At 46.7% G+C, this 23,080-nt stretch overlaps 1 protein-coding gene and 1 long non-coding RNA gene across 9 annotated transcripts; one reads left to right on the forward strand and one right to left on the reverse strand.

Annotated features, from left to right (window-relative positions):
* Nucleotides 1–187: 187 nt before the first annotated feature.
* On the reverse strand, nt 188–22,866 carry ZNF274 (zinc finger protein 274). 8 transcript variants are annotated; one of them, XM_044380419.3, is made up of 8 exons: nt 22,794–22,866; nt 22,246–22,316; nt 21,369–21,495; nt 20,524–20,619; nt 6,659–7,141; nt 3,473–3,573; nt 2,184–2,310; nt 188–1,721 (listed from the first exon to the last, which is right to left on the reverse strand). In XM_044380419.3, exons 2-8 carry the CDS (start codon nt 22,276–22,278, stop codon nt 808–810), a joined length of 1,881 nt encoding a protein of 626 aa, XP_044236354.3. In that variant the 5' UTR covers nt 22,279–22,316; nt 22,794–22,866; the 3' UTR covers nt 188–807. The 8 variants fall into 8 exon arrangements, with proteins under 8 accessions (XP_044236354.3, XP_057169874.1, XP_057169876.1 ...); XM_057313891.1 differs by having other exon boundaries at nt 22,728–22,806; XM_057313893.1 differs by lacking the exon at nt 22,794–22,866 and having other exon boundaries at nt 21,369–21,452; nt 22,246–22,706.
* LOC130544076 (uncharacterized) lies at nt 12,975–20,193 on the forward strand. Its single transcript, XR_008960032.1, has 2 exons — nt 12,975–13,076; nt 14,375–20,193. It is a non-coding gene; the product is annotated as an uncharacterized LOC130544076 (long non-coding RNA).
* Nucleotides 22,867–23,080: the final 214 nt, after the last annotated feature.

Below are 23,080 nucleotides of genomic sequence, written 5' to 3' on the forward strand. Positions count from 1 at the left end.
GTTGATGATGTTCTAGGATCAGAATGACCCACTCATCCTAACTCATTTGGAATCTTGGGCTGGAGGGACTGCAGCTTTGCACAGAGTCTTCTAGAACTGGTCTAACAATCTGTTTTAATGCTGCTTACTTTAAATATCAAATTACTAATGAAAAGATATTTAATAGATGGGAAAAACACACAGATTCTATCACAGAAATAGTTTATTTATCCTTGTTCTTTTAGTCCTTGTCCATATGCATAAATACTTTACCACAAATATAGTATCAGTGCACTTTTTGGTACCTGGCTTTTTAAACTTACATTATAAGCATTTTCAGGTTTCACTAGTATCATTTTTATTTTATTTTTTAAAAGATTTTTATTTATTAGACAGAGATAGAGACAGCCAGCGAGAGAGGGAACACAAGCAGGGGGAGTGGGAGAGGAAGAAGCAGGCTCATAGCAGAGGAGCCTGACGTGGGGCTCGATCCCATAATGCCGGGATCATGCCCTGAGCTGAAGGCAGACGCTTAACCGCTGTGCCACCCAGGCGCCCCGTCACTAGTATCATTTTTAATGACCAAATGAGCAAATTATAACAGCAAATCAAGTGAGTGAAAAATTAAATGTATTTCCAACCTATATTCATTAGCAACAACTCCCCACCAGCTTTCTTATTTACTCCCGTGCAGGGTGGTCTCCCTGGTCGTCCTTTGGTCTTGAGAACATCATCACTCAATGCTGCTTTTCACTTTCAGTTCTGAATGGCAACCAGGCCTGTTCGTGTTATGCTGCAGGATCAGGCTGAAAAGGCTCTTCAACCAGCTCAGCTGGAGGACTGTGAGGTAGGCGGTTTCTTTTTGCATTTCACCCCACTGTGTGTCTTCTGATGCCCAATGAGGTGGGAGCTCTGGGTGAAGGCCTTTCCACATTTGTTGCACGTGTAGGGGCGCTCCCCAGTGTGTGTTCTCTGGTGCCTGATGAGATGGGAGCTCTGGCGGAATGCTTTTCCGCAGGCCTGACACTGGTAGGGCTTGGCTCCGGTGTGAGTCCGCAGGTGCTGGGAGATGGCTGAGCGGTCATTGAAGGCCCGTCCACACTCATGACACTCAAATGGCCTCTCTCCAGTGTGGACTCTCTGATGCTGTGTGAGGGAGGAGCTCTGAACAAATGCCTTCCCACAGTCCTGACACACATATGGCTTCTCTCCTGTGTGGATTTTTTTATGTACAGAGAAGTATCTTGGGTTCCGGAAAGTTTTGCCACATTCGCTGCATCGGCAGACTTGGCTCCCTTTGTGGATTCTTGTGAATGTGATCTGCTGAGCACTCCGGCTGAAGGCTCTCCCACAACCACTATTTTCTCTGGCTTTTTCCCCTTTGTGGCCCTTCTGATGAATTTTTACACATGGACTACGTGTCACCTTCTTAACCCGCGAGCCACGCTTGCGCAAGCGTTTTCTAGGGAGAGTTTTCTGGAGTGAAATATGGCTTGTGACAAGGCCAGTGTTTGCCTGGGATGGGGGGCTTTTCTGAGGGAGGGTTTCTTCCTGAGTTGGCCCCACCTGCTTCAGTGCTGTGTCCAAGACTTCCTGGGCCTCACCCTGTGAGACATCTCTTGACCTAGGGGAACAGGTGTCATCCCTTGAGATTTCTTCGATTTTCAGGTCATGGGCTAGTTCTTTCTCAGGAATGTCAGACTTTGAAGTTAACTCTTTACTTTCCAGTGTAGTCTCCCACCCTGAAAGAACCCAGAAGGTTTAGATAAAGTAAAGTGCTAAAAATGAGCTGAAAGTATGACATAACCAAGTGTTCAAAACCTGTTTGTGTTTTTTGTTTTTTTTTTTCAAGTACAATCATATGACCTGGGGGAACTATGAAAAGTAGTGAAGCAGCAAAGAGAGGAACATGAGCAGTCGGGGACGGGGCTAAAACTGGGAGTACTCTCCTGGCTCTCCGACCCCTCTTACGCCTTGAAGGTAGGCAGCAAGTCAGTCCTTCACTGGACCTGAGGCTGCTGCTGTCCACATAATGCCTACCCCTCCAGGTCCACAGGGCCAGCTGAAGGCATGGATGGTGCAAGGAATTCTCGAGGGCATGCCCAGTTCTCACACTAGGCCCAGAGAAGGCAAGAGCCCCAACTAAGGGCCTTGGTGCTCCCAGTCCTGGAAAGATGGAGTGGCCAGCATGGGCACAGCCTTACCCACAGAGACCAGGTGTCCAAAGGTTTCCAACATCACGTCATGGTACTCGGTCCTCTGCATTGTGTCCAGCAGCCCCCACTCTTCCTTGCTGAAGTCCACGGCCACATCCAGGAAGGTCACTGGTTCCTGCAATGCCACATTCTGTGTCTGATCAGCAGGAGGGCCACTGACAGGGACAAAAGGAAGGACGACTGGGGCCTCCTAACAGAGTCTGCTGTGCTGAGGACACCCCTTGCTAAGAAACACTGACTTAGGCCTTAAGAGGCCCAGTGGGTCCCTTCTCACAAAATCAGAGTGGGGCCCAGGCTGGAGACAAAGTCCTTGCTTTGCTAAGAGCTACAGGTGCCATAAGCAAACTGCCTCCACTCTACCCAACCCGATGTGCAGCTCACCCTTTCCCCGCAACTTCCCACAGGAGACTGCCCCTGAGACAAGCCCCCCGACTAGGCACACCCCCTTCTTCTGGGAATAGTCCCTCCACATGTGGTGGAACCAGCCCCTGCCTTTGTGGACTGGGGCTGCTTGGGGCTGGGGTAGTCAGAGGCTGCACCAAGATCAGTTCTTTCTGGGTAGCTGGCCAGAACTCTAGCAGGAAGAGGCCTCCCCATGGCACTGTGCCTGGATCTGGGAGGTCTTTTGCCCATAAGGAGCAGAGCCTGCTTGAGAAGGAATGGGAGAAAGCAGAACAATTAGACCAGGACTAGACAGACATTCCTCTCTCTCATCACCTGGAAGCCCCTGAAGACAGCCTTGCCTGAAGCCTACCCCAGACCACTCATTATGTGAGAGCCAATAAATTCATCTTATGCTTGAACCAGTTGTGAGCCACTTGCAGCATAAAGAGTCCTGACCAATGCCACATACACCACTCGGTCGCACTCTGGGCCTCAATAGTTAGCAAGACAGGGACAGTGCTGTTTCATCTATGCCCTGGCTCTGGGATATTTTTTAAGCAAATCCCAGACATTTTTTCTGTCATAAACACATAAATATGCATTTCTGAAAGACAAGGGCTCTCTTGTTCTCACGCAGATCCAGACATGGTCTGCATGGCTCTGCCTGGGGCTCCCAAGCATCTATAAACACTTGGCCCCTGCCTTTTGCCTCCTAAATTTCTTGACTTCAGTCACTGTGCCCTTTCTTGGTCTCCATGGTGACAGCAAGGCAGTCCAGCCCTTCACGCTCAGAAATTCTGAAAGACCTGGCCAGTGGGAGGTGGGGGGAAGGGGAGGTCATCTCACAGGGGATGCTTTGACTAGAGAAGGAAAGGGTGGCACTCCCCACTCACCTCAGGTGGTGCCTTCGCTGGCCAGGTAGTCATGTTCTCCCCTTTTTCTTCCTGAGGAGCTGTGGTCTGGAGAGAGCAGATGGGGTCCTGGGCAGGCAATGCTGAGAGGAGACATCAGCCCAGGTGATCAGCCAGGTATAGTGCTACTTCCAGGACGGGGCAACAACAGCCATGTCTCTCTCTGGGACCCAATGGGCCAGCACACACATCGTATCCTGCTGTTGCTGCTGTGAGGGCATCTGTGCCCACCCTTCTTCTCGCCAGCTCAGGTCCCCACTCTGGCTCCTCTTCATAGCCCATGCCCAAATCCCTACACCTGGATAGTTCAGGATGTGTCACCCCATGTGACTATAGAGCACTGGTGTCCCCACTGCCGAGACCCCTGATCTCACTCACTCCCTCTCCAGGAACTGTTCTGGACCCAGTCCCTCCTCTAAGGCAGCTGATTCATCTCCCCATTCACCTCAGCAGCTGGCCTCACACCTGTCCTCAGAAGCAAAGACCCCATTTCTGGCCTCCAAGTACTCCACCCTCTTCCTCTTTCCCTTTTTTCCATGGAGGTTGGGACTTCCCCTGACTCCCAGGACTGGACCTATTCTCGTAACACACACCTATCTTAATGAGAATTTTATCAAGTTTCCTCCACCTTAGAAAACAGCTCTACCTGGTCTTAGGCCCCCTTTCAACCACAGCTCCTTCATGCCTGACTCATCTGTCCCCAGCTGGTCCATGGGCTTCTATAATGATGAGTCCACCCCCACTATCAAGGGAACATATGAAGTGACCCAGGCTGGCCCACCAGGCTGCCACTTCCTTCTGGCCATAATAATTGGATGAATACAGGGCCCCCAGCTAGACAATCAGAGCCAAAGAGGCTTTTGTTGGAACACTTAGGAAGACAAATTCTGTGCGGAGAGCTCCCACATGGAGGTAGCTTGCCTGTGAGTGAAGCTGACAGAGGCCAGGAGAAGTAGGATAGAGGAGAGAAGATGAGTCCTGAGGATACTAGAACCCCTGGGTCCAGCCATGTCTGAAGCTAGTAGATCGCCCTGGGACTTTTTCAGTAAATTCTCCTCTCTTGCCAGTCAAAACTGAGAGTCCCAGCTAACTTGCTGATCACAAATGCAGGATTCTCAGTTCCCTGGAAGGCCTCTTCCCACTGTCCTCTGTGATATTAACTGATATCATCCACACCCAAGGGGTGAAATGTAATAGACTGGCTTTCATCTCATGAGCTCTACAACTGTCTTCTTGGCATCTCTATCAGTTTCCTATTGCTGCTTAACAAATGGCCACAACAGTGGCTAAAAATAATGCAAATTTGCTTTCTTATGATTACAGAGATCAGAAGTGTGACACCAGCCTTACTGAGCTAAAATCAAGGTGTTGGCAGGGCTACCTTACCTTTGGAGGCTCTGGGGGAAAATAGATTCCTCACTTTTTCCAGTTTCTGGAGACTACCTAAAATACTTGGCTTCTGGCCCTTCCTTGTGTCACCCCGCTTCGGGGGTCACATGTCTTCTCCACCCCTAATGTTCACGACTGCCTCTTTGTAGGTACCCTTGTGATTACATTTGGGCCCACCCAAATAATCCAGGATAATCTCCCCGTCTCAAGACCCTCAATGTAATCAATGGCATCTGAAAAGTCACTTTCACTGTGTGAAGTTACATATTCGGGTGAGCATGGAAGCAGTGTCTGTGTTCCATGGAACTCAGCCTGACAGAAATCAAGTTTCATGCAATCTCACCCCCACATGCACTCTACACATACACTCCCATCTCAGCTCCCCACCACTGTCACTCCTGCCCTAGCCACCACGTGTCATGGAGGGCATGGTGACAGCTCTGGGTGGCCAATTTGCTTCTCCTTTTGACCTTGTTCTCTGTCCACCATCCAGAGCAAGCTGCAACCTGGTAAATCTTTAAAGCTCAATAAGACCACACCACATGTCTCTGGGGAGAGCTCATGGATTGGTTCCCACCGCTTTAGAATAACACTTCTCATTGCTTTAGGACAACATGAAAATCTCTTCAAGGGCCCTGCCAGCCCTGCCCCTGCTCCCTTCTACTAAAGACCTACCCAATTTCTCTCTGATTTTGGACTATATTGTTACTGCTCCCATTTTGGGCCTTCACAGGTGATGCTCCCCTGCTTGACACATCCTTCCTGCCCACTTTTTTTTTTTTCCTAAGATTTATTTGCAAGAGAGAGAGTGAGCTTGCATAATTGGGGGAGGGGTAGAGGGGAACTGGAGAGGGAGAGAAGCAGACTCCCTGCTGAGTGTGGAGCCTGCCTTGGGGCTCATCTCATGACCTGAGCCGAAATCAAGAGTCAGCCACCTAACCAACTGAGCCACCCAGGCACCCCCTTCCTGCCCACTTCTGAGTTCCACTTCACACCAGGTGTTGGCTACAGCAACTTGCCTCCAGGAGCCCTTGCCAGCACCCTTGAGTTCTTCTCAACCCCACCATTAGTCACAGGCATATTTGTTTGTCAAATTCCCATCATTCCTGCTGGACCTAAGGCTTGTTGAGCTCATGAGTCTGAGTCCTATCTGTCTTGGTCACCACTTTATCCACAACCCCCACCGAGTGCATGACATTGGAAGGCACTCTGGGAGGGTCGCCTGGTTGGCTCAGTTGGGAGAGCATGTGACTCTTGATCTTGGGGTTTTAAGTTTGAACCCTACGTTGGATGTAGAAATTACCTAAAAAAATAAAATCTTAAAAAAAAAAGAATGCATTCTGGGAATATGCCTAAGTGACTAAAATCATGTTTTCTATTAGCTTGTAGTGCAGCAGGGATCCCAAAAGGATGAAAATGAAGGATTTAACTGTAAACTTCTCTCAGAAGCCTGGGGAGGGCTGCTTAAAGAGTGTAGTCCCAGACTCTACCCAAAGGTTTCAGTGGCTGTGAGGTGCAGCCTGAGACTTTCCATTTCCATAGGTCCAAGGATAAGGCCATTCTCAGAACCCTTGACCTAGAGACAATGGTAGGTGCTTCAGCAACGAAGCATCTAAAACTCTGACTCAGGAACATGTTTGGGAGGCAGATACCCTTGGCCTAAATGGAAAGTGTGACCCTTCCCCAACCTCTCCCAGGAAGCCTGAGTTCTTCCCCCCCCCCCAGTCCTCCAAGATGCCCCCACAGGAGTATCTCTCTCCATCCCTCCACTGCACTTACTTTCCTCCTCAGATATCCAGGTTACATCCTCCACCAGGGACACTGCCTCCTGGCAGTCCTCTGGGTGCTGCGACTCCACCCACATCCGGAGCTTCCTGGGCAGGGCACCCAGGAACTGCTCCAGCACCAGCAGCTCCAGCATCTGCTCCTTGGAGTGCACCTCGGGCTGCAGCCACTGGCGGCACAGCTCACGCAGCCGCGCCAGGGCCTCTCGGGGCCCTGCCACCTCCTCAAAGCAAAAGCCCCGGAACCTCTGGCGCGCAGCCTCAGGGTCAGCTGGATGCTTGCCTAGCTGTTGAGTGGGCCCCCCGAGCACATCTGGGCTCAGGGCCTCATCTTCAGCATAGAGGGCCCGGATCTGGGCGTTTCGGGGACGTGCTACCTCTTGGTTCAGTGTGAGGACTTCAACGACTTCGATCTTCATCAGGGGATTCCCAGCAGGAAAAGGATCCAATTGAGGGTCCAACTGAGCTGTAGGATACTCTGTAAGTTAAAAAAGCACAGCCAGGCAAATGGCCAACAAAGCACATGAACATGGTCAATATTACTTGCCAGATGGTCAAAAACACTGTGAGATGATACGACATTATCAAAGATGGATGGTAACAACTGTTGGTGATGTTGAGAAACTGCTGTTGGTGGGAATATAAAATGCTGCACCATTTTGCAAAACAGACTGGCAGCTCCTCAAAAAGTTAAACATAGACTTATATTACGACCCAGGAATTCTCCTAGGTATACATCCCAGAGAAATGAATATAGATGTCAACACCAACACTGGTACTGGAATGTTCATAGCAAAATTATTCATAAGAGCCAAAAAGAGAAACAACTCAAAATGTCCATCAAATGAAGGGTGGATAAACAAAATGTGGTCTACCCACACAATGGAATATTATTTGGCAGTAAAAAGGAATGACATACTGACACATGCTACGGTATGGCGAAACCTTGACAACATGCTGAGTGAAAGAAGTTAAACACCAAAGGCTATCTATGGTATGATTCCATTTACATGAAATGTCCAAAAGAGACCAATATAGACACAAAGTAGATTAGTGATTCCCAGGAGATGGGGAATTGAGGCAACTGGGGGGTGTTGGCTAGTAAAAATGAAGTTTTATTCTGGAGGGTGATGAAAATGTTCTGCAATTAGATTGCAGTGATGCCTACACAACCTTGTGAATATAATAAAAACCAGTGAACTGTACACTCTCAAAAGGTGAACTTTATAGTATATAAATTATATTTCAGTACAGAGGGGGAAAAAAGGCAAAAGGCAAGGAGGAATAAGAAGAGACCTCTTGGGGCACCTGGGTAGTGCAGTCGTTAAGCGTCTGCCTTCGGCTCAGGGCGTGATCCTGGCGTTCTGGGATCGAGTCCCGCATCAGGCTCCTCCGTGGGAGCCTGCTTCTCCCTCTTCCCACTCCCCCTGCTTGTGTTCCCTCTCTTGCTGGCTGTCTCTCTGTCAAATAAATAAATAAAATCTTAAAAAAAAAAGAAAAAAGAAAAAAGAGAAGAGACCTATCATGCTGTATAGGTCTGCAGCCACGCACAGGGAATAGAACCTGATCCTGCCTCCATGGGGGCCAAAAAGTTGACTGGGAAAGTCAGGGGCTCTGTGTCTTGGCATAGAGTTCACAAGAGCATCTGCTGAACACAACTCTGGCATGGTCCCAAAATGCTAAGGAGGACACACAAATCAACAGGAAATAAGAAAGCTCTCTGCAACTCCAAGAAGAAATGCTAATTAATGACTTAAAATCTTAAAAAAGTAAACAGAAGAAACGTAACCACGGATTATAGTTTACTTCAATTAGATTTATGTTGTTTTATAAACACAAATGGCAGGGCTGATATCAAGAACAAATGTACCCTCTCACCCTTGCTGTTTAGAATATACATGATTAGCACAGCTCTACCTGTAAGGAACTTACAGCATGAACTCAAAGCCTTAGCCACAAATGCCCAGGGGAGTGCCGGGGGACTTTCACCAGATTAATCTACTTGTGGTCAGGGAGCTTTCTGAAGAGGAACACAGATGTAAAGACACCAAGGGAACGACTATTCGGAGACAAAGGCCAGACCACATATAACGGTAGAACTCTTGACACTGAAACCCGTGGCAACAAGCCCAGACCATGAGAACTTGTTTAACGACTGCCAGTTTCTCTTTTTTACCCCGCAAGTCAATAACCTCCAGTGAGAGCCTAACTTTTTTCGCTGTACCTCTTTCCGGCCCTTGCCTCCCTTGCTGCCGTGGGTTCCTAGGAGACAGCCTATCCTCATTTCGGTGGTCTTTTTCCACGACACATTGCTGAGCAATGGTATAGGATGGAGCAAAACTGGAGAACAGGCAGTGTTAAAACACGGCTCAAGAAAATTGTAAAAGATTTACATGTAAGCATTAAAAATAACATTGATTTTAGTGTGATTATTACAACGCAGGAAAAGGCCTACCACGTGAAGCAAAAAAGCGGAGCAGGAAATTACTGGTGTGGAGTCACTGCAGCTGTGTTATTAAAAAGAACAAAGACAAAAACAAAAAAAACCTCGTAAAGACATGAAGAACAGCGGCTGCCTGCCTAAGTCGCGCCAGCTTTGTTTTGTTTTTTCCTCCGTGCCCATCCTTCCGAGCACCTGCAGATTAAATCTGCAGGCACGCATCTTTTTAAGCGGCGCTCGGAGGCTGGGCTTCCAGAGTGCCGCGTTGCCGAGGAAGCGGCTCGGGCGGAGGCCGCAGCCACAAGCACACGTTTCCGCTCGCGTTCGGGAAACTGAAGCAAGCCTCCGTCCCCCTTTCCCCGAGGAAAAAGGGCGACACCGCCCAAATCGCCACAGTCACGCCCCGATCCCCCAGTCCGGAAGAGCGCCAGCCGCAACTTCCGACCCGGCCCAGAGTGCTTCACGCCCTGAAACCGGCGCACTACAACTCCCAGGAGCCTCCACGGCGGAGACTTCCGGTGTCGCCATGTTGAGGCTCTGGGTCTGACCCAGGCCCTGCCCGGACGGCGGCCCCTTGGCTAGTTACTGGGCCCGGGGATGAGGCCTCTTCCGCTCTCGTTCCCTCCCCCGATACCCCGAGACGGCGGACGCGCTCTGGGGCGACGCGGGCGCAGCTGGAACTTCCACACCCATCTTGCTGATCTGCAAGTTTTTTCCCTTTGGGCGTGCGGGGCGGGGGAGAGCGCGGTCGCTTCCCCCTAAGGCAGCGAGTCATCCGGAATCCTAATCCGTCTTCGTGCCCCAGATTCGAAATCCTTCCCCTGTTCCCGTAGGGTTTTCTTTTCCCCCTCCAGATTTCCTGATTACAAACCTTGGTTCGTCTGTGGTTTCCTCGGTTTACCGGTTTCACAAACCTAACCGGTGCTGGAAATTGCTGGCGCGCTATCCGAGAAGTGAGTCAGCTCGGGGTCAGGAGTCGCCCGCGATGGGTGGGGCCGCGCCCGCCGCCCCGGACGGGCCTTGGGCGCTTGGGGTTGCAAAACACGTCCTGGGCCGCGCTTTTTATCTTGGCCACAGCCACACTCCTTTCCTAGGTTTAAAGTGTTTTTTTTCCTTGATAAAAGCAACTACAGCGTTGATCTCCCATTTCCGACCTCTTCCCCTAAACTTTTGTTATTAATTTCATTTGGGGGCTTCCCTTCCCGACTCGTTTGTATGTGCCCTTCCTGTTCCTTAGGACTTCTGAGAGTTCATTCCTCCCACCCCCGGCAAATTCTTGATTTGAAAGCAAAGTTCATGTATTCCCTTTCAATCAGAGCTCTTGGAGCTTGAAATTTCCGTCAGAGTAACTCAGGAAGCCAGGGATTCCCAGCAGCCCTTGACCTCAAAAGTGCCCGATATGGGCTACTGGGGCGCGAGGGGAGGTAGCGCTCCCTAGCGGCTCCTTGCTGAGCCACAGGTACCATTTTGAGCAATAATCATGCATTACGCTTAAAAAAAAAATCTTCATTCTCCACAAGCTTCCCAACTTTCTAATTTCTAAAACTTGTTTTTTACTCCTTGGTTAATCACAGGGATTATTTAGTACTTTATCTCTTAAGAAAATTAACTGTAGGTTCTTTTCATTCCACTCCATCCCCCTTATTTCTCCGTTAATTCTGATCATGGATTTTGTTCCTCCTCTTATCCTTGGGGGCACCAGGGCAGTTTCTCAGAATCTTGAACTGAATGCTCATTCAAAAATGTTAACTCTTACCGTTTTAAGTTTTAGAGCCTCTGTAGGTTTGGATGTTGGGAACTCTGCTGATCCTTGTTGTGCTGAGAGCTCAGTGGATCTGCAGCCTGACTCTCCCTGCTGTAGCAGCCCTTCAGGACAACACACATTCTGTAGGGTAATCCTAAAGCACCTAGTGGGTGCTATGCAGTAAATGAGATGGGTCACAAGCCTAGAAGCCGGTGGGTAAGTGTCATTCTAGGCACTGCAGTCCTCTAAGTCTCTTATCCTTTGGACCATCCCCCAACCACTGTCTGTGCCAGAAGTATTCACCCCACTTCACAAAGAAAGTGAAACCCCTTAAGTTTACCAACTGGCAGAGTTGGAACTGGATCCTCAACTCGCTGGGGCACAGCTGGGACTGACTGACCCACTCATCTGAGTGGGGCTACACAAAATAATCTCTGTCAACTGTAGCTCCAAGTACTGGTTTTCAGTCCACCAACTGAATGGTCTGGGTGGGGATTTGAGCAATTTAGTCCCCTCACTTGCAACTATCTATTTAGTAGGTTGTTATACAAATTCTCCAAGCCTTTGGGCAAGGTGCTTAATCTTTCTGGGATTTAGTTTCCTCTTTTTAATTGATTAGGTACACAAGTGATTAGGTATAGTATGTAGGAAAGGCTGATGGGAGCTGCTGTTTTCTTCCTCCTCTTAGTTTTCTTCTTTCATGCTGTCTCTGCTGCTTCCCTTCCAGGGTAAGCCATCTCTCCCTCAGTGCTCAAGAGTTCATGACTAACCAGGTACACTAAGACTACCAGTCCACAAATTTAACAGTAACTAATAATAGTGACTTTTCACGATCTTGTTGGGGACCAGGGTCAGGAAGAGTGCTTATCTCAGCTCCCCTCATCCCTGTGTACATTCCCGTTCCTTTTCCTCCCTGTCCAGAATGCCCCCAGCTCTTCACCCTTTTTCCTCCCCTCCCCACTCACTCTTCAGCTCTGCTGGGCATCCCATGAAATCACCTAAGTTTGTTTACCCCACTAGACTGCTGAGGATGTCAACTGGGTCTTGTGCATTTGGAAACCCTAAAGCTAGGCCCAGAGGAGGATCTGCCAAAGGTGATGACCATGTTTACATCAAAGTCTTTGAATAACAGTAGTTACTGTTACATGAAGGCCCCCAAGACCTGGGCTTTACATACCATAGTCCCACTGAGCAACAGCATCCATCCTTCACACAAAAGAAATCCATGCTGGGAGAGCCTAGGAGCCCTGCCCAGGCCACAATGAGGAACATAGCAGCTGGGATCCAAACCCTGTTCTTTTATGCCCTTTACACCAAAAGGTGCTTCTCACAGCCACTATCTTACTTTTCCTCAAATGTGCTAAAGTGTGTCTTGTCTGTAGGTATTTGTACTCCCCTCAACCCTGCCTCATAGTCTTTCCTAACATCTTCACCTGGTACCCCTTCCAGTTCTCAACTCAATTATCACCTCCTCAGAACTGTCTTCCTGCCCAATTTTGAACCAGTATTGCCCACCCACGTCACTCCCCTCTAACATATTCCATTGTTTCATTTTTCTTCAGGGCACTGACTGCCATTTCAAAGTATCTGCTTCATTATCACGCTCTACCTTCTCTACAGCACTGCCCAATGGAGCTCTCTTTGTTTAAGGAAATGTTCTAGATACACTGTCCAACATAGTAGTCTCTAACTGCAGGTGACCAGTGACCATCTGAAAGATGGCCAATGTGACTAAGGAACTGAACTGCTGAAGTTCGCTTTAGTCTGTTTAAATGTAATCAGCCACATGCTAGTGGCTGCTCTGGAATAAATTCAGGCCAATGAGAGAGGCCTTCTACCCTGCTCAACACTGTGACCCACCCCTGTAACAGTACATGGCATTTTGCCAGGCGCTCAGGCAGTATTTATTGACTCAACACAGCTTCAAAGCGCAATTTGAGTGTTTTAGCTGTCTGGATTTTCCCATATTTCTGTCAAATTATAGGGAATCTCACTAGCATTTTAATTGTGTCCCACTGGCAAATTATCATGGGAGGATTGCTGTCGCTACAAAGTTCCCTTCTACTTGAGAGCCTGAGCAGGATGGGAGTGAAGGCCACCAGGTAAGAAGACACCTGTTTTACACTCCTTCTTCTTCCCAGACCAGCCATGTCAGAGACTTGGATTTCTGCTTCCACTGGTAGAATGGCTCCATCAACACTTCTCTAGAGGCTGCTGGCTGGAATGATGGTAGGACTTAAGAAAGGGACTTCATAAACTTCTAGCCTTTTTAAGTCCTCAAAAAGCAGTCACTGCACTCTATATCTGAAACTAATCATTAAAAAAAAAAAAACCACAGTCATTTCTTCTTATTCTGTATCCCACTTACAATTTTTTCAAATAGAAATTCCTTAATACTTTATTCCTTAACAATTCCTAATCATTTCATAAATAATTTATTCTTAGATCCCATTTCAAAAACCTATTAAAATCTTTTCTGTGTTAAATTGGCTACTCATGGTATAAGCCAAAGCCATTACTCTCTTTCGTTTTATAATTTGTCACATTGATGAATTTGTAAAAACAATTTCAGAGAATTATTTTTTTTAAAGTGGTTAATTGCTGAGTTACAAATATTTCCTTTTTAATGTTTTTCTTATTTTGTGCTATAGTGAGAACAATGCTATGTATACTTTGCAGAATCTGTCAACATTCCAGCCTGTTCTGTCATTGAACTGTTCATGTTCCATGGGAACTGTCTTTTAACAAGAAGTTGGAAAATATTCACTGCCCAAGTCAGTAATAGGGAGCTGGCCACTTTGTTCTAAAAAAGTTAACTTTAGTATTTTTCCTGTGACCAATTTTGGCAACCTTACACTTTTCCAGAAATCTTTCCGTTTTGTTTGTTCATTCCTACACTCAACAAGTAATTACTGGACACCTGTACTGTGTCAGGGAGTGATAACACAGAGGAAAGGAGATAGTGGTTTCCATTTTATCACCATGGTTATGGACAACACTTCTTAAAATGGAAAGTTACCCTCCCACCCAGTTTCCTTCTCAGGAGGCCATTACAGCCTACCAGCTTCTATATTTAGTGATAAACAACCAACACACACATTTGTTTGTGTGTGTATTTAAAAAAAAAAAAAAGGACATTGATATTACATGCATCTATGTATCTTTATACATCTTAAACAATATATATTTAAAAAATACACATTATCTTGGAGACTTCCACATCAGTACATAGACCTGGCTCATCCTTTGGTATAGTTGTAGAAAGCATTATAATGAAAACTACACGTGTTGCTGAATGCATGTATACTGCTGTTTCCCTGTGTAGGTTTTTAATTTGCCTTTTATTTATCCTCTATTTAATCAAAGTTGGTTTTGCATTTTGTCCTTCCCGAAAATTAGCTCTTGGTTCTTTTCTTCTCCATTTCTGATTCATTTATTTAAACTGTATTTATTTTTCCTCTTTCCTTAAGACTTTTAGAGTCAAATGCTTATTCATCTGTTTTCCTTTTTTCTTTTTTTTTTTAAAGCAATCTCTACACCCAGCATGGGGCTTGAACTCAAGACCCCAAGATCAAGAGTCACATGCTCCTCCTACCAAGCCAGCCAGGTGCCCGTTTCCCTTCTTATTCAATTAAAAGGCATTTTTAGGCCTTGAAATTACTCCAGGGATTACATCTGGACACCAGGCAGAGCAGTTTCCAGATAAAAGCATCAAGATTACATGGGTCCGAAAGAGCAAATATATGGAAGTGACAGAGAATGTATTCTTGAATAAAGGTTGCACAGTATGTGACCACACAAATATTAGGCTGGATTATGCCAAACATGTTATGATAGTCATTCAGGATTCTAAACTCTTGGCCCACTCTCCAGGATGTGAGCCTTGCAGAGTTCTTAATAGCACTATGTATTTCAGCATTTCCCTTTATCATCCCTTACCCACCCTCTTGTCTCAAAGCCTGGCATTGTCTTCAAAATCTCCTCTTTGAAGACATCCTCTTGTTTTTTAGTTTCTTCAACCATTCATTCACCCACCAGTTTCCTGAGCAGGAGATTGAGTCACTGTCTTTAGCAACTGGGAACACACATGGGAAACAAAGACTGCTCTCGTGTTAAGTTTAATATTTGTTCTAGGTGTTCAGGTCAGGTAACAGAACAAGTTGGAAAGACAAGATCTGTTTTGCTATATTTGTACACTTATATGATGAAAGTTTTATTTAGAGTTTGCCTTCTATATGATTATCTGGTATAAAAATAGGATGGGACATTATTTTTAGTCTTCAGTGGGGTTCTCTCCAGTGCAAGTTTTTTTGTTTTGTTGTTGCTGTTCTGTCAAATAAGGTGGGAGCTAAGGCTGATGATTTGCCTGCACAGATTACATTGAGGGTCTGCTCTCATATGAGTCCTCTGATGCTGAATACAATGAGGACTCCTACTGAAGGACTTCTTGCCAGTGGGTTCTGTGCCTCCTGAAGCCTTCCTAACACTGATCACATTCTCAGGTGTTTTCCAGTATGACTGCTGTGATGCTGAATAAAAGAGCTATGCATGAAATCTTATCCACAGCAGTCACATTCCCTTGGCTTTGGAGTTCTCAGAGGTAATTATTTGGTGTGAGAACTTTTCCACATCAAATACAACTGGGTTGTGTTTTTATTTTTTCCAGTATGAGCTTTCTCAAGTCAGACCAGAGTGAATCAGGCCAGAAGCATTTCCAGCTATGATCACATTCCTGGGCTTTCTTCCCGTTGTTTGAGTTCTCATGTCAAAAAACTCATGAAAAGAACTTCTTCCATTCAGGGTCTTTGCATGTTAGTCTCCCATGTGAGCCTTTCCTTAAAGGGTGAACTGAGAACAGGCTTTCTCACTAAACACATTTTATTCAGTCTTGTTCTTGAATTGAATTATCTTTGTATGAAACAATTGATTTCCTACATCCATTACACATTTGCTTTATAGCCCATGTGAGTCCTCTCAGGCTACAACACAAAGGGTGAACTCTAGAAAAGGATTCCTTCTCTTCCTCCCAAAAAATAATCTCCTTGTAGAAGCTGGTTTTTTTTTTTTTCTGCTAAAGCTTGCACTAATTTGAGTGTTGCTACATTCATATTTGTAGGGCTCATCTCTCCTGCTTCATTCCTTGACAAGTCAAAAGTTAAATGTTCCATAGGCATGACCTTCAATATAGTGTCTTTACTCCATTGCTTTCCTATGGGTTACATCTAGATTATATCAAGTTTTCCACCCAAACCACACATGTGACACTACTTTCTTCAAAGGAAAGAGTGATGGCTAAAGATCTAAATGCTATCAAATAGTTGTCCACATTCCTTATCTTCACAAATCAGTGCCTTCTTAAAGATGAATGCCATGTCTTAAGCGCTTATTACTCAGTGTCCCTTCTATTTCAGCTAATGTCTGTGCTGCCATTTTTGTTGTCAGGGAGAACTGGAGAGCCACACAGAATGAACTGCCTCAGAAAGGCTGAGCTTTCCACTTAAACCCAGTCCCCTGTATTGGGAAGAGACACCCACTACACCAGTGATGGCAGAGACCACTGTTGGAGATGATGGCCTCATCTTAGAGTAAATAAAGTATGCCATTCCAAACACCTATAATTCCCAAGTTTTTCTGCCCTGCCGGGACTCCTTCTGAAGTCCAGAGGGGTGCATTCCACTGGCTTCACAAACCTCTACTTGGATGTCTCTAAGTCCCTTCTCATTCACACTTCATTAACATAACCAGTCAAGACGTGGGACAGTTTCACAAACTTGAATTTAGGTGAAAGCTATAAGGGAGTTCTTTGTACTATTCACGTAACTCTCTTCAAAATTACTTCAACCAAGTAAAACAAAACCTCTGTTTCTACCCTTCAAAAGTTTATGCCTTTACCAGATTTCATGTCACTGACTAAAACCAAAAATTCAGGAGTAGTAATTTTTCTCCTGTATATTCTCCTTTTAAAGTTAGATGTTGGGGTGCCTGGGTGGCTCAGTTAAGTGTCTGCCTTTGGCTCAGGTCATGATCCCAGGGTCCGGGATCGAGCCCCACATCGGGCTCCCTGCTCAGCAGGAAACCTGCTTCTCCCTCTCCCACTCCCCCTGCTTGTGTTCCTCCTCACGCTCTCCCTCTCTCTCTGTGTCAGATAAATAAAATCTTAAAAATAAAGTTAATGTTGATATATACAAAAAGAATGTATGTGGGTAAACGCATACATTACAAATAGTCACAGGAAATCCCTGAAGCCTTCACCTGAGGGATTCTTGGCAGCTTCCTTTCCTTTGGCCATTACTCGCCTGGCCTCAGTGAATCCACTTATGCAGTGGGAGAAGGCCGTGCTGGCTTTTCCCCAACCCCTCTGCTACTCTCTCAGGCCAGGTGTCATCACCTCTTCCACAGATGCTACCTACCACGGCTCCCTGCCCTGCTTGCATCTGTGCCCTACCATAGTTCTTTCTTCATAAGCACCTAAAATGTGCTTGAAAAGCCACATCACACACCTGCCTGATAAAAATCAAAACTCTCCTCACAGTGAAGGAGGACTGTGCACTGCCTGTGCACTGCCAAACCTAGCTTGCCTGTCACTGTACCTTAGTTACCTCCTCCCAGCCCATTTGGTGCCTGTTTCCTGAATGTGCCAAGCTTGTTCCATTCTCACGGTCACCCCAAGTGCTGTCTCTGTGCCTGGAAGCTCTGTTCACCACCACTCTTATACGTCTGTAGAATTCTTTTTCTTTAGGAATTGGCTTAAAATTTCACTCCTGCAGTGCCCCCCTGCAACCACCACCTCTAAAGCAGTAATTCCCCATTATCCCCCACTTTACATCACCTTCTTTTTTTTCTCAGTACTTACCACTACTTATCTGTTCACAGAGTTATATCTGGGGAACTTGTTTGTAGAGGCCATAATCTATTAGACTACGAAGTTCACAGTGGCAGGGATTATGTTAGGTCTTCGGTTCACTACCAAAGTGTTTAGTGTACTACATGGGACCCAAGGGGACTTCCACAACAGGTATTTGTGAGGTGTAACAAGGGGAGGCAGTGGAGGGAAAGCAACATGTAAAGAACTCTTTGTGACAGAGCAGAGATGAGTCTGGAACCTATTACCTCAGGCACAGTCTGTAATAAAGTGTCCTGATGAACCTCCCTGCACATGGTTATCTTGCTCTGTGACATAGCCTTGGAATCTCTTCTCACCTGTTAAACGAATTCTCCCAAGATGTGCAGAACCATAGGTAACCAAAATCTCTCATGGCAACTAGGTTCAGGGAACTACCCGATCATCCAGAAGTGCAAGGCTGGAAGGTTTGCTAACACAAGACTTGAGCTCCAGGGAGGATGAGACACAGACCTGCCACAACCAGAGCCACCACACAGGGACGGACTTTGGAAGGCAGGATCAAGGGGAACAACCAGGAAAGACACCACAGTGGGTGGATACAAAGTGCTTGTGTTGCTGGGGACCTTCCAAGTGAGGTAGAGCTTAGTGACCTGTGCTAATGGTTGGAAGGGAGGTTTTCAACGTAGGGAATGAAAGGAAAGGCTCTGAATATAGAAAAGCAAAAACACTAATGCTGAGCCATCAAACTGAGACCAGAAAAGGGGGGCAGAGAGTCACAGAGGTGCCAGTCCATGTTGTGGCAAACAGAAAATCATCACCAAAGATGGGGACCAGGTGCAGATTTCATAGCTGAATACTGTTGGAAGCATGTAGTTCCAATGTCACTTGAATTTGAACACACAGAACAAAAGCAGGGGAGAGCATCCAAAGTTTTCTTTACAAAGTCAGCACACACTGATATAAAAGTTGATAAAGAGAAAGAACACAAAAAAGAAATCCACCCACCTCCCCAACCTAATTTATGAATATTGATGGGTCATTGGATGCCAACAGCATGTTACAACAAGGTCATATCTATGTGTATTAGGTCACTGTTCAAAGGAGAAAATCACTATGATCACCTTGGAAGGCTATGAAGGAAAACTGGGGCTATTACTGATTATCATTTATTAGAAAGGGCTAGATGACTATTTCTTTATCCAGATAAAACTGACTTGAATCAAAGCTGAGAAACTTTCCTATTTAAGTCAGATATTCACTCTTCACCCTTTCAGCTTCCATGTTTTGGAAGTACCAGCTGTGATGAATGTCATTATGTAATGGGGCAAAAGAAGTTCAAAAAATACTAATACAGTTGTCTCCTCCTTTATACTTGCTGGTAAAATGACTGTACTGAGAAAATTAATGAGAACCTAATAAGACAGAATTTTGCAGCATGCCAGGCTCATCTGGATCAACTATGTGAGACTACAAAGGAAGACTAACAGGAACACATGAACAGCAACCACGGTGAAAGCTCAACAGCACTCAGGAGTGCTGACATGCCACTGACATGGCACAGTGAGGCGAGCAGATCTCCTTGTATACTTGTGTCAGAACTGGACTAGACAGACCAATTCTGCATCAAGGAATTCTAAGTCCAATCATTCTAACAGGATTTTCTCAATCCCTGACAAGCTGATGCTAAGTGTTCATCTGGCAAACCACGTGGTTGAGAACAGCTAAGAATTTTTTAAACAATTATGAGAGGACTCCCATTTATCCAAGTTTGTTATAAGACTACCATACATACAGTAATATGGTCTTTACTCAGACTAAGATCAAGGAAGCAGAAGGGACCAAGATGGAGGCCTGCACCCAATAAGGACTATGGGAATTTAGTCTATGATAAATACGGTGTTTCTGGTAAGTGGAAAAATCTTCAGAAAATGTGCTGAAAGAACTTACGCTCCATGCCATATACATAAACTCCATGTAAGTGCACCAATTGAAACACAAGAAAGTATTTATAAAACCTTCCTATGACAGGAATAGGAATAAAAACATCTGAAAGGAAAAATACTTGAATCATAAAACTTCTTTATGGAGACTAAAGTTAAATTTAAAGGTGGATGGTACACATAAGAATATGTGTAACTTCACGAGGGAAATGTGAACTACACTCAACATACTATCAGATCTGCAAACCTTAAAAAAGATCATTATAAATCTCTGGCAATGAAGGGGGAAAGCTCTCATGTATTTGAGCAGCTGCATTTATTTTAAAGGATTTTAGAGAGCAAGCTGTTGCTACTAGATTTTTCGCTTCTATCTTGGTTGATGCTGATATTCTATCTCAACAAATCCTACCTACAAAAAAAACCCAACTTGAAAGTCCAAAAAAATGAACACAACAAAGTTTTTTTCAACAACTTGAAAGACTATCAAGAGGAAAAAAATCAAATGTGGACTACACTATATCTGTTAAAATGAATGAAACAGGCCTGTTTGTATCCAGTGTAACACTCCCAAGTCATATTCATATACATACATGCAAACATCTATAAAGAAAAAGTCTGGACAGACACACCACTTACTGGTGATTACGTGAAAGAAGAACAGAACAGTGGAGCCCCTATGGCCAACCTGCCACTGGCAACAAGTTCATGCTCAATGAAGTGGTACACTCCTGACTCTGAGACCAGAGGAAAACAGTTTGATTCAGCATGTCTGCAGCTACTCATACCACCCCATCTGGGGTTTTCCCCTGTCCATCTTCTTTTCTAAGACACCACTCCCTGACTAACCAGTCAGCCCATTCCCTGCCAGGACTCCCGTGAGCCTGGTTCTCACCTGAAAAGGTGTCTTGAGGAATTCCTCTCTCCACCGACCAGAGCGCTTCCTCCTCCTCTAACTGAGATACCACATCTGGCTTGGAAAGCTGATGTTCTGCCCAAGGGAAAAGAGACAGGGCTTGGGGGGTCTGTGTTCGGGAGAAAATGCGTTTCTGCTGTGGCACATGCTGTCCCTGAATTCTTCCCTGCAAGGGCATGACTTCTGGTCTATCGTGGTGATAAGAACCTAAACCATTCCCTTTGTCAGCTACTTGCCCCCCCCTGGACTCCCAGTAAAAGTAGCAGTGGGACCCAGTTCTGGCCAACAAGTACTAAGAAAAATATGTCAGCTGGGGACCTCAGGGCTTTTTTCTCCTTGCTAAATATGGGAGGTGCGAAAAGAGAACTAGCGAGGGCTGCCCCCTCCCCTTCTTTTGGCCTTGAATATGAACATGATGCTGGGTGCCACAGCCATGCAGCCACTAACCTAAAAATGGAAAAGTCCACACTAACCACAAAGAAGTGGAAGGGATCAGTCTTCAGTGATACTCCTGAACTGTTGGAACACTGACCTGACATCCTATGGAGTTCTTGTTCTAAATGTGCATCCACTACTGTCAGCTACATCTCTGACAGACCTACCTCCCTAGCATTCAAGGCCTCTGAGGGATGGACTAGGTGGCTTCAAAAGTCATTTGTGAAGTTGCCCTTTTCCCACAAATTAAAGCCGCCTCCCTCAGGCTCCATGGCCTTTACAACTGCACTCTCATCCCTGCAACCTGAGCCCAAGCAGACACACACTTCAGAGGCACCACATTCGTGCTGCAAAGCGCAGATCTTTATTGACATGGAGACCATCCTTACCCACAGAGACCAGGTTCCTGTAGTTCTCCAGCATCATCTCTCTGTACAGGGACTTCTGTTCGAGGTCGAGCAGTCCCCATTCCTCTGAAGTAAAACCCAGGGTCACATCTTCAAAGGTCACTGGTTCCTAAAACCCACAGGTTTCTGTTCAGCCACGGTCTGTCGTCACCTACACTGACAGGAGGGGGAAGGCTGACCCAGCACATGAGGGCACAGTCCACATGATGACCCAAGAGCATTCCAGGTGTCTCATGTGTTCTCGAAATTGCCTGAAACTGAGCAAACCCAAGCTTGGCCCTAATCAGGTCACAGCAAGGAGGGCATGTGAAGCCAGAGAGAGCTCTTCCTTCCCCAGACTTCTCCAGTTTTTATTTACTTGGGGATTCCAATACTGGTATTAGCATCTATACCTCCTAGTAGGGAATTTCGTGAGCTTAACCATCACACCCAAGCCTTCATCCCCCACCCACTACCTGTGCTGCCTCTATTTCCTTCACATGTCAAGGATCCATCCTCCTCTGTTTTTTCTTAATGACTGAGCTCAAGTCCCTTCTAGTTCTGATGCCAAAGTAGCTAGTGAAATATAAATGTGAGTCTAATCCTTGTTTAAACCTATCAATGTCTACCCCCAATATAAAGAATAAATCAGATTCCCCCAGAACCCAACCTGTACTCTAACCATTCCCTTGGAAAGCTAAGCAACCTGCGGTTCATCTGTTCAGCAGGGTCTCTCATTCCCAGCCAGTCTCTCAATCCCCCCCAAAATGCTCTGCGGTCTGAAGTCATCTCAAGGAAAGGTGGCATCCCACTATCATCCGGCAACCCCCACACCCAGATCCAGGGGTAGACTCAGAAACTCAAAGAAGCCTCTACTCACACGGAACCAGGCCGTCGGAAGCCCGGAAGCCATACCTTCCTTCTCGACGTATCTCGTGGGAGTGGGCAGTCCTGAGAAGGTCGAATTTAGGAGGTAGGAGAGGTGTGAGGGCTACGCAAAGGGGGGGCCCTCCTTTGCCCAGTAGCGACCCTACCAACGTGAAATGACAAGTCCACCCCCAACCTACAAAAACGCACTTAAAGGGTCGTCTCCATTTCTCCCCGACACCTAGAGAGGTTTCTTCTAGTCCAGAGAAGACCCTCCTCCTATTTCCACCCAGCGGGAGTCACTCCCCTCCCCAGTCCGCACACGCCCGGAACGGGTCTGCCCGCCTTAATCCCCACTCCCGGAGGGAGTTGTCTTTCCTCTGGGCCCGGAGTCCCCCGACCACACCGCCCCTTCCGGCCCCGCGGCGGGAAGACGGCAGGGAAGGCCGGCCTCCGGCTGCTGAGCATGTCGGGGAAGGGACTGAGGCTGCACACCCCGAAGAATGGCTCTGAGACGGTTCCGCACAGCCCCGACGGGAGCAGATTTCGCGCCACACTCACCCAGCGCGCGGCGCACAATGGCGACCGTCGGCCCGCGGCGAAATGCGTCAGCGCGTCGGCCTGGACTACAACTCCCAGCCACCCCTGCGACGTGCCCGCCCGACCTCTCCTAGGCGGCGGCCATCTTGGCCAGCCATCTCGGATGGCAGGCGAAGCCCGGGCCGTCCAGAAGAGGGCCTTCGCTGGCGACCCTCGGTGGTCCAGCTGGATTGGGGCCTCAACACTTCTCGAAGTAACAGCGCAGGCCAGGACAGAGTTGTACTCCGCCACGAGGGCGACCATTCGTG

The sequence above is a fragment of the Ursus arctos genome, unplaced genomic scaffold, assembly GCF_023065955.2.
Source record: "Ursus arctos isolate Adak ecotype North America unplaced genomic scaffold, UrsArc2.0 scaffold_19, whole genome shotgun sequence".
Classification (NCBI taxonomy): domain Eukaryota; kingdom Metazoa; phylum Chordata; class Mammalia; order Carnivora; family Ursidae; genus Ursus; species Ursus arctos.

Excerpts from the sequence above, each read along its gene's own strand:
- ZNF274 (XM_044380419.3), bottom strand. The coding sequence starts at position 22,278 with ATGGCTTCCGGGCTTCCGACGGCCTGGTTCCGT. Across the intron at positions 2,311-3,472 it reads CAGCGAAGGCACCACCTGAG|GAACCAGTGACCTTCCTGGA; the intron begins GTGAGTGGGGAG and ends GTGGCATTGCAG. Across the intron at positions 1,722-2,183 it reads TGGACACCTGGTCTCTGTGG|GGTGGGAGACTACACTGGAA; the intron begins GTAAGGCTGTGC and ends GGGTTCTTTCAG.